The following is an 11,508-nucleotide window of genomic DNA, read 5'->3' on the forward strand; positions in this document are numbered from 1 at the left end:
GTTGAGTCTTCAAATTCAAAGTCTGATGTACTTTAGCACATCTCAACAACTGGGTGCTACGTTTTCATCAGAAATAGCGGATCTGTGTTTGGATTTCACAGAATTTACAGTTGAAGAAGAGTTACAGGGATCCCTGGGTGGCGCAGTGGTTTGGCGCCCGCCTTTGGCCCAGGGCGCGATCCGAGAGACCCAGGATCGAATCCCACATCAGGCTCCCAGTGCATGGAGCCTGCTTCTGTCTCTGCCTCTCTCTCTCTCTCTCTCTCTCTGACTATCATAAATAAAAAAAAATTAAAAAAAAAAAAAAGAAGAGTTACACACTCAAGTTATTCTAAACGTGCCTGAAAATCTTCGGTAACTCAATCTGGCACCAGCTTTCACTCTTAAATTTAACGAAAATGATGTTAACACTGAAAATTCAGTCCCTTGGTCCCCATCTGTCATCTCTGTCACCCAACATTATGTGAAGGTCTCTTACTTGTGCCTCCTCACCCCAAACAAAACCTTCTTGATCTACCAGAGGACAGAGGTACCATTCCTCAGGCCAGCTTTCTGCAGACCATCTCCAGTGTCCCTGCTTGGTATCCCAACCCTGTGAGCTACACACCAGCACATTATCATCGGTGCTCTGAAGGGCCTTCTCAATGCCTACTTCCTTCTGCCATTAACCCTCTTCCCTGCTCACTATCCCTTGTCCTTCATGGGCTCGGCTGGGTGAATCTCTTTTCTACAAGTCTCTCTCTTCACTGTGCTCCCACAGTGAGCTGCACTGTCTCCTTGAGGCATGTACCCACAGTTCCAATGACCAGTGTTTCCTGAGCACTCACTCTGGGCTGGGCTGAGTTCCAAGCACTTTCCGCCTATTTGCTCTTAATCTCTGTATGATAAATGCTGTAATTATTGTTGTCTCTGTTGTATAGACGGAGCAATCAAAGCTCAGAGAAGGTAAGTCATTTACTCAAGGTCACACAGCCAGTAGATGGTAAAGCCATGCTCTAAACCACAATGCTAAGATCAGAGTTGTCACAAGGATGGCCGCCTGGTGCACAAATCCTCCTGCGGACAAAGACAGGTAAGGGAAAGGGCAGGGGCCTGTGTGTCCTCACCTGTGCGCCGCTTTGGGATCCCTGCTGAGATGTCCACAGGAGAGGTAGTGGAGAGGGAAGGGCTGCTCTCGGGATATGTGACAGGGCTGGGAGGGGAGCCTTGTGGAGAGCCTGGGGCAGGTTTCTGGAAAGCAAGAAAAGAGAAATTTTAGAGTGAGGGGAGGAAGAAGTGGCCACTTCCTTGTCGTTTTCCAAATAGTTAGGGGTAGTGAATTCTCTGTCCATTCAGGCCTTCTCCTCTCTTACCTGGGCCTTACCCTCCTGTGGGGTTTCATGGCGCCAGACTCTCCTTATCATGGATGACAATAACGACTCTCAGTTTTCTAAGGTAACAGAACCTTTGATTTTTAGCTAGGCATACAATGGCCCAAGTGGAAACCACATTTCTGGGGTGGCTCAGGGGTTGAGCGTCTGCCTGTGGCTCACATCGTGATCCTGGGGTTCTGGGATCAAATCCCCCATCGGGCTCCCCACAGGGAGCCTGCTTCTCTCCCTGCTTATGTCCCTGCCTCTCTCTGTGTCTCTCATGAATGAATAAAAATCTTAAAAAGAAAAAAAAAAAAAAGAAAAAGAAACCACAAATCCCAGCCTCCCCTGTAGCTAGGTGTGCCCAGAAACCTGAGAACTACACTTCCTGGCATTCCTTGAAGTAAGTGTGGCCAGGAGCCTCACTACTACGCAGCACAATATAAGGGAAAATGATGTACACTTCCCGTGAGTGTCTTGCTCTTCTCACTGGCTAAATATGGACATTCACTTGGACAAGGGCATCTAGGGATAAAAGCAATGGTACAGAAACAGCCTGAGAAACTGACATACTAATCCTGGACTTTTCGTGCTCATTAGAGAGAGAAATTCCTACCTTGTGTAAGCCCGTTATTTGTATCTGGGTTTCAATCCCTAACTCATCCTACTAGGCCCTCTGCCTCTTATTAAGTGATTGCCCCTCAGCTCCAAGGCTACCCCATCCACTCTCCCTCATGATGCTGGGACTCCGAAAACCCCTTTCCCACTCCAACAGAAGGCTCTGTCAGGCAATGCCCTAACAGGACACCAGAGAGGCCTACTCCAGCCAGATTCAATTTACTGCATTTCCAGTAACACTCACAGGGCCTGTGATGTGATGCCCCGTGGATGCCAGCACCCTTACCCAGGGCCCCTGCTTCACAGATCTGACCAGGTGCTCAGGGCACCACCTGTAAGCTCAGAGACCCTGGCCCCCACCAGCCAGCATCTGAAGGTCTATCAGCTCCACAGCTCCAGGGATGGTGGCTGCACCCTACTCTCTCTTTTTTTTTTTTTTCCCTACTCTTTTCACCCCTGCAGTGACCCAGTTGAAAACTGCATACCTAGTTGATAATTCTTTGTATTAAACTCTCTCTGTTCAAATCACTCTTGTGGTTTTTCTCTATTTGGATCCTGATAGACACAGGCCCCACAAGGATGTTGTGAAGGTTGCCTGGGACCCAAAGCTACCCCTGTCCCTCTCCTGCTCACAACCATTCCACAGATCCCTAGCAGCCACAGTGCAAAGTCCAAGCTCCTAAAGTGGCCCCTCCCAGTCCCTGGAACCTGTGAATATATTCAGGTATGTGGCAAAGGGCAATTAAGGCTGCAGAGGGAATTAAGGTCACCAATTGGCTGCCCATTCAGTGACTTTTAACAAGGGAAGGAAGGAGGAAGGAAGCCAATGTCTCTGGAAAAGACGGAAAGCCTTCTGACAATAGGAGAAACTGCATGTATTTTTGAGCCTGTAATTTGGATGATGTGTTATTCTTAGACCCATACATGAACTGAGTCCCTTCCTGTTCACAGCTACCCCATGAAGTAGGTGCTCTCAAGAGCTGCAGGTTATAGGTGAGGTGGCCGAAGCACGAGGCAAGGAGCCTGCCCTGGGCACAGGACAGAGATGGAACCGTGTACAGCAGACTGTCCATTTGCTCCAGGGAATAGCTGCTAAACTCCTCCACCTCCTGGAGCATGAGCACTCCTGAGCAGGTGACAAGAGGCTAATGGGAATTATGGCTTCTTCCAGAAATAACGAATAGATAGGCTGGTGGGGACCTACCTGGGCTTTGGATGGCGTGAGGGCTTCGTCCTCCTCCTCCCCTTCACTGCCCAGGACCCGGGCCACCTTCCGCCCTGGCCTCTTCACTGGAGAATCGCTTTCAGGCACCTCTCCATTCCGCTCCTTCAGTGCCACCCTGGAAGGTGGGAAAATGGGGGTGTTCCAGCAGGCAGAGAGGGGATCCTTTCCCAAATGCTCCAGCTCCTTCACTATGTTCCATTCCCTTCCTTTTCTTTCAAGCATTCCATGAGCTTTTTCTAGGCGCCTCCTCAGCATATAGTTTTAATCATCCATCTATCCACTGCATTCACATTTCTGGAGGCCTCCTGTATGCGCACCTTCTCTGTGATGGACAAGCAATGCTAAGGAGCAGATGGGAGTTCCAACTGAGAGCAGAGAATGGCCTCTGACATCCATTTGGACATTCTCTCTTTTTCAATCATACAAGCCCCTGAGATTTACCTAGGTCCACGGGCTCTCAGCTACAGACTATCATTCTCAGCCTCCCTGCAGCTATGTGAGGGGTTCTCACCAATAAGATGGAAGAGGTATGGTCAAGCATATGACTTGCTCCTGACTGCTTGCCCAGTCTCACTCCTGGAACTTGGGACTTACCAACCTGCTTGGACAACACTGAGGCCCTGAATCCAGCTGTGCCTGAAGCAGGACCCACCTTTGGACTTCCCAGTTACTGAAGTCAAAAAAATTCCCTTTAGAACCCCCAGACGTTCTGAGCTGGGTCTGAAACACTCACAGCCAAGAGAGCCCTGACTTACAAAGGAACAAATTCACCTAGCCCCGTTACGTACTTTGGAGGTGGCTCTGTCTCTCTGATGCTGTTGGAGGTCTCCTTCTCTGGCTTTTTCACTTTGCCCTCCTTCTTGGGGTAGAAAAATGACCTGGAGGAACACAGAAGGAGGGGGAAATGGGAATGATAACAACATAAAGAATCAACTAAGCATTTTTGGTGGAGATAAACACACCAAGTACCCACCCCCAAGGGGCTGACACTCCCTAAGAGGCAAATGTTAAATAACTAAATATAAGACATTGGGAGGTATGAAGTGCTCTGGAAAAGATAAATAAAGCAAGGCCTCCTTTGTCCCCCTGGACTGGCTGGACTGAATAGCTGGCTTCCAGAGAAGTGAGTAGTGAGAAGGGACATTGAAAACGTGATGGTGGAGAGGCCTCGCCCACTCTCCTGACCAAGTGAGTACAGTCAGCATCACCAGCGATGTCCCAGGCACATTGTTTACCCCAACTATGAGGTGACAAGAGGTTACCTTACTTCGCTGCCCATGACCCCAGCCTAGTTATGAGAACAACATCAGACAAACTGAGGGACCGTCTGCATGTATCATGACAAAGTCTGAGAAACTGTCACCTGAAGTGACGCCAGAGGGAACCGAGGAGGCATGACAACTAAATGCAACATGATACTCTGAACCAGATCCTAGAATAGAGAAGGGCATTAGTAGATACACCAATGAGATCGGAATAAAGGGTGGAGTGTAGTTACCAATAATGTACCAACGCTGGTCCCTTACTGGGACCAACAGGCCACAAGATGTCAATGGTGGAAACTGGGTGCCTTTGTGGAATGAGGTATGTGGAAATGGTCTCTACCACCTGAGCAACTCTTCTGTACATCTAAACCCATTCCAAAGTTGACGCCTAATTTACGGTCAGCAATCAACTGATCAAGCTAAGCCAAGACAAGCCAGAGGCAGAAAGCCATCAGAGGTGCTATCCACCCAGGACCCACAATGCCCAGACTCGTCTTCATGTGAGAGAAATGCAGCCTGTGATGCTATCCAGGTCTGGGTCAACCTAGAATCCATCCCCTTCTTCCAGGAGCAGCCTCACCAGTTTCCTACTGGAACATCCCCTCAATTTCCAGTGAACGAGTTCTGGCAACTGAATCCAACCAAGCCTGAGGCCATTAATTCAGAAGGCTTCAACTACACAGGCCACGCAATTCCCCGTCTCATTTTCCTGAAGCCAGCTTGCATTACGACAGGGTTTCCCACCCTGGACATCATGGATATTTCAGGCCAGACCGTTCTTCATTGTGGGGGGCTATCCTGTGCACTGTAGGTGTTAAACAGCTACCATGCCGTCTCCTATCCAGTAGATGCTAAAAACAACCCCCCCCCCTCCCCAGGGATGACAACTAAAAATGTCTCTGGACACTGCCAGCTGTTCCCTGGGGGGCCAAACCACCGACTGCAAACCCCTGATGCTGCAGAGTCGGTGTTTCTGAACCCCGCAGCTAAAAAATTCTGGTTAACATGCTACCCGTCCCCAGATTCCACATCTCATATTCTGTCCTGCTCGCTGGGAAACTCCAATTTGGAGGCTAACCTGTGTTCTTCCAGGAAAAAGTGAAGGAATAGAAGGATAAGCAGAGAACTCAGAGGATAGGATGAGCATCCTTACATGATACTCCGCTGCATGATGGATCAGAATGCTCCCTCCTCCTTCTCCTCCTTTTCTCCAGCCAGCTGTTCCTGAAACAGAAATCCAGATCCTTGGTGGGGCTACCAGTTGTGCAGAGACCAAAACATGTAACCCTCCTTCTTTAAGAAAAAAAAAAAAAAAAAAAAACCCACAAAATCAGAAACATGAGTTTCCCCACTGATACGAAAATCTTGTTTTTATAGACAAACTGATTTGCTGGTGAGATTTATTAGTGAAGAAAAAGTTCCAAGTCAGACCAAGATGAGATGCCTCCTTGATCGTGTGGAGCCAGGCTGCTTTTCATTTAACATAAAGGAGACTGAAACCTACAGATTTGGTTGTTTATTTTTGTTTCTGTTTGTTTGGATTTTTTTTTTCAGTTTTGTTAGGGGTTTTGGGGGCGGAATTAAGTTTCAAGATCAGCAAAAAATGGGGCCACCTGGGTGGCTCAGTCAGTTAAACATCTGCCTTCAGCTCAGGTCATGATCCCAGGGTTCTGGGATTGATCCCATGTTGGGCTGTCTGCTTGGTGGGGAGTCTGCTTCTCCCTTTCTCTCTGCCCCCCTCCCTGCTCGTGCTAAGTAAAAAAAAAAAAAAAAAAAAAAAAAAAAAAAGTCTTTAAAAAAAAAATCAGTAGAAAACTGTTTTTAGGTGATTATATAATATCCTAAAATGACCCTGAAACATGGCAGCCCATTAAATAATACCCACTGGTACACATGAATCAGCTGCTGAGCAGTTTCTAAGGTACACTGTTAACAGAAACGAGGGGCAAAACATCCGCAGAGAACATCGATTCCAGAAAGTTATGTACTGTATGATTCCATTTATGTAACAAATGACAAAACCTAGGATAGAGATCAGGGGTTGGGGGATCCCTGGGTGGCGCAGCGGTTTGGCGCCTGCCTTTGGCCCAGGGCGCGATCCTGGAGACCCGGGATCGAATCCCACATCAGGCTCCCGGTGCATGGAGCCTGCTTCTCCCTCCGCCTGTGTCTCTGCCTCTCTCTCTCTCTCTGTGACTATCATAAATAAATAAAAAATTAAAAAAAAAAAAAAAGAGATCAGGGGTTGTCAGAGCTTATGGACAAAAGGTGGGTGGGGAGCAGCTATATAGGGGTAGCACAGTGAGTGCCTCTGTGGAAACAGACTGTTCCATATTCTGACTGTGGTGGTGGTTACATCGATCCTTACAAGGGTTTACACTGTACATATGTGCACACATGAGCACAGGCATACATGTGCACACACACAGCCAAACCAGCTCTGTGGTCTAGTTCATGGTACTGTCCAACGCCAACTTCCTGGTTTTGATACTGGACTATGGTTATATAAGATGTCACCATTACAGGGAGACAGATGAGCTATTTTTACAACTTCCCGTAAGGCTATACAATTTTTTCAAAATAAAAAGTAAAAAAAAAAAAAAAAAAGTATGAAGTCACTCTCATGTACTAATATAGAAAGATGTTCTAGGTACCTTTAGTAACATTTTAAACAGTGATAGCACATAAAAAGGACAGAGAACAGTGTACATAATGTGCTACTGATTCCGTAAGACAGGAGAAAATAGGAACACATCTATTCTTTAGGCCTGCTTTTGTTTGCCAAATAGAAACTCTGGAAGGATAATCAAGAAGCCAATGGAAGCGGCCGGGGGGCTCTCAAGGTGACTGGGAGTAGAAATGTGAACCAGGCCTGTCACTGCATACTTCTATCCTGATTTTATTTTAGATCCTGCATATTTATTACCTATTCAGTTAAAAAAAAAAAAAAAAACAGTAAATAAAGGCCCCACATAACTGTTCAGATTTTATTATCCGCCTCCTATCCCCTTCTTCCAGGGTCCCTCTGGGGAATGCCCTCCCCTCCTTCCAGCAGCCAGTCCCTCCTATGCCCAACTCTGAGAACTGGATGAATGTCCAGATGCTCCCTGGGGCACCTGCTATAAGAGACCCTCCATCTCCTGACCTCCCGTGATGGCTAACTGGTACTTCTCTTGTCACACATATCGTGTTGACCCTCTGTTCTCCTGATTATATCACAGGTCATCTTTCCAATCAGACTGGGAGCTCTGGAGCCATGGGGCTGTGCCTGGTTCATTCCCATCTTCTCCAAAAATTATCTCCCAAACTTTAGACATTCTCCATCCTTTTGAAATTTCAACTGTATCTATGTAAAACCTGAGTTTTTTCTCCTTAATATTTTTTCTGTTAAAAAGAAAAAATCAACTTTATTAACTGGGGGGCTTACTAGGGACCGGGCACCATTCCAAGTGCTTTATTTATTTATTTACTTTTCCAAGTGCTTTATATGAATTCATACAAGATATATTACAATTCGTTATTATCCTGATTTTATGAATGAAGCAAAGGGAGCAGAGAGGTCAAGTAATTTGCTCAAGGCCACACAGCCTAATGGGCTGAAAGCCAGGATCAGAGTCCGGCTCCAAAGTCCCTATCTTTAACGGCTACCTATTCTTGAGGTTGAGAATGGCAGGAGTCCCCCTGTATTGGGATTGAAGGGGTGGTGGGATGAGATAACCAGTGTAAAACAATCATGTTACCCAATACCTCCCAACAACCCGATCAAATATTTTCAATTTTTATCCCCATCTCGCCAATGACAAGACACACAAAGAATCACAGAACTTTTAAGTGGCAAAGGGGGTAATTTGGTACAGTAGCAACAGACTAACTTAGATGGCAACTAGCTTTCTGTTGCAGTGCCCAGGCCCAGTCCTTAGGCCTCCTCTCTGTCTTGTTAACATGGACTCAGAGGGCTTCAACGTACTCTATGATCAGAACCCCAAAATGTCTAACTCCAGCTATTATTAGTCTCTAAATTCAAGGGGCACATTCTGGTTTTCTGCACTGGCACCTAGATGTCCAACCAAACTCTCCAAATCAATGGGCCCAAAACCAAACTCCAGAGGACATATACCCACACATTCCTTCTCCTATCTCTGCGTTGGTAGCTTTTCAGTCAGAAAACCTGAAGTCAGAAACCCTGGAGTCTACTACATGCATATTTAACCGTTAAAAATACAACAAAACACCTGACAATATCAAGTGCTAATGAGGATGTAGAACAGTGGGAATTTCTGGTGGGAATCCAACATGGTACAGTCACTTTTGGAGAAGCCTGGCAGCTTCTCAAATGGTGAAGCAAACATGCTTCCCATATGACCCAGCAACCCTACTCCGAATTATTTACCCAGAGAACTCCTATGTTCACACAAAACCCTGTAATCGAATGTTTACAGCAGCAGATCTACTTACAGTCACCGAAAACAATCCTAATGTTCTTCCACAGGGAATGGATGAACAAAATATGGCACATCATATGCTTTTGTTTGTTGAACTGTATCCCACTGTAGGATGTACTAAATAAAGCTTGTTTACACTCACATGGCAATAAAAAGGAATGCAGGGATACACTGCAGGGAGGGAAAAGGACCAATGGTTGAGGGGAGGTTGCCTATACAATGGAGCACAAGAATTGCTTTTTGTACAGTATCTTGATTGTGATGATCTTTACATAATTCTACACATTTCATCATCGACAGACTTAAACACCAAAAAGAATAAACTCACTATATGTAAATTTTATTTAAAAAAAAGGGGGGGGGGGGCAGCCTGGGTGGCTCAGTGGTTTAGCGCCGCCTTCAGCCCAGGGTCTGATCCTGGAGACCTGGGATCGAGTCCTACGTCAGGCTCCCAGCATGGAGCCTGCTTCTCCCTCTGCCTGTGTCTCTGCCTCTCTCCCTCTCTCTCTGTGTCTCTCATGAATAAATAAATCAAATCTTCAAAAAAACAAAAACAAAAACAAAAACCAACCCTTACATTGTTGATTCACCTCTTTTCTCACACCCCAAACTTATGAATCCCACTAGCAGGCATTGCCTCCCAAACACCACCCAACCACCTCTCAGCATCCCACTGCTACCAGTGAGCAAGCAAGCACCAGTCTGGCTACCGCCACCCCTAGCCTGCTGTACTAACCCCTCACTCCTTTCCTTCCCAGCAGTTAGCACAACTGGACCTTATAAATTAGAATTTGTCCCACTCTCTGGAGTAGTGCTTCTAACACAATTTGCTGCATGATAGGGACATTTTATACCTGCAGAGTCCAAAAAGATCACTCTACCTATATGTGCAAGCATTTGAAGGCAGCTAGTGCTACTGAGGAGCTGAGGTTTTCATCTGTTTCTAATGAGTTTAAATCTCTATATGTGGCTGGCTGCTACTCTATTAAGCAGTGAAGGGCTAAAATGTTGAATTCCAGAAAGGTAAGGATTTTGTCCATTTTGTTTAGTGATATGGCCACAGGATCTAAAATTGTGCCAGGTACTGAATGCATTGGCCCATCTGCATGTCTTTATTTAAAAATCTGGGTAACAGGCAAAGTCAGTTGAGCTCCCAATCCAACTTGAGTTGGGTTTCAGCTCAGGTCATGATCTCAGGATTTTGAGATTGAGACCCATGTCAGCTCCACACTGAGCATGGAGCCTGCTTGGGACTCTCTTTCCCTCTGCCCCTCCTCCCTCTCAAATAAATAAATCTTTTTAAAAAGCTGGAGTAACAAAAACATCAGAATTTAGGGTTCATAAGCAGGATCTTTCAAAACTGCAGGCCACGTGACAGGAAGCATGATATAAAAGAGTCAGTTTGAGGATGACCAGCCAAAAGGCTCAAGTCTTTTTCTTCTCGTTAATAAAAGTTCACATTTCCTGACCTGTCTGTTCCCCTCACCACCTTCCACCTTGGAAAGTATTTTACACCCATTCCCCTAAACATGCTACTCTCTCTCATCCTTTGAAGCTCAGAACAGCTCAGCATCCCCCAAAAGACAAAGAGGAAGTTGAAACAGAAGAAAGTGATTCCTTCAAGGCCAAACAGCCAGCCAATGGAGGATACCAGAAACACAGAGTGCCAGTTCTAAGAACCACCTGGGATTATTCCAGCCCACTCCCAGACCTCCTGAATCAGAAACTCTGGGAATAGAGGGGGGAATCTACAGGCCCAGCAAGCTCCCAGCGAATTCTAAAGTATGAAATTTAGGAGGTCTTACTTAGACTCCACGGGCCTTTGCCTCATGCCTCCCTCAGGCTAACAGATCAGAGACCTATTAGACCTAATGGGATGACAAGGAGATGGAGGCCAAAGAAGTGATGAGTCCTTAATCCCATTCCCTGCTGTCTCTCCTCAGTGATTCCCCTCCGCTTTCAGATGCCAAGCCCCTCTTTCCAAATGCTCATCTCTTCTCTGAGCCAAGAGCACCCCGCCCTGCCTTGCCTTACCAGCCTTCCCCTCACCTAAGGACATCAATAACCTTCTCTCTCGGCTCCCCAAGCTCCTCTGGCCCTTCCTCCACCCTTTAGGGCAATGATAAACCTAGACCTTTGGGTGACTCTCTCCAGGGCCCCCTCCCTCCCCAGGCCTCGGCCTCCCGGCTGTGTGTCCAACCCTACCTCCGCTCCGCCCCCTCATCAGGGACCCACAAAGCCAGAACTCTCATACAGAAAGGTCCCGACCTTTCCTAAGGCTTTGACCTAGACCTGGACACCTCTCTCTGACCCACCTCCATCCAGCGGGATCCTTCCCCAACACCGTCTAAAGCCGACCCTACTCTGAACCTCTCCTCTGGTCCCGCCTCCCAGCACCTGGCCCCGCCCACTGACACATCTTCCCCAACCCCCTTCCCGGTGGCCCCGCCCACCACGTCTTTCTCCCCATGCCCCCCCCCCCCGGCTTCCGTGACCACGCCCCCCGTGGTGGCCCCGCCCCCCAGGCCTCTCCTCTAACCCTGTCGGGTCCTACCGCCTCGGGCCCCCGTCTAGCCTCCCCTTGGGCCTCTCCCGCCGGCGGACGC

At 47.3% G+C, this 11,508-nt stretch overlaps 1 protein-coding gene across 16 annotated transcripts in view; it reads right to left on the reverse strand.

The window, feature by feature from the left end:
* LIG1 (DNA ligase 1) overlaps nt 1-11,508 on the reverse strand; it is a 39,002-nt gene that overhangs the window by 26,991 nt on the left and 503 nt on the right. For 12 of the 16 annotated variants that reach the window (XM_072756031.1, XM_072756008.1, XM_072755992.1 and 9 more), the window contains exons 2-5: nt 5,614-5,684; nt 3,984-4,073; nt 3,175-3,310; nt 1,107-1,230 (exon numbers count right to left, since the gene is read on the reverse strand). In XM_072756031.1, the coding sequence (XP_072612132.1) occupies nt 1,107-1,230; nt 3,175-3,310; nt 3,984-4,073; nt 5,614-5,630 (367 nt within the window). In that variant the 5' untranslated portion in view covers nt 5,631-5,684. Of the gene's footprint in view, nt 1-1,106; nt 1,231-3,174; nt 3,311-3,983; nt 4,074-5,613; nt 5,685-11,217; nt 11,302-11,508 lie in introns of those variants that run through there. The other 4 variants (XM_072755978.1, XM_072755957.1, XM_072756018.1 and 1 more) reach the window with 3 other exon arrangements.

This window comes from Vulpes vulpes, chromosome 1, assembly GCF_048418805.1.
Source record: "Vulpes vulpes isolate BD-2025 chromosome 1, VulVul3, whole genome shotgun sequence".
Lineage (NCBI taxonomy): Eukaryota > Metazoa > Chordata > Mammalia > Carnivora > Canidae > Vulpes > Vulpes vulpes.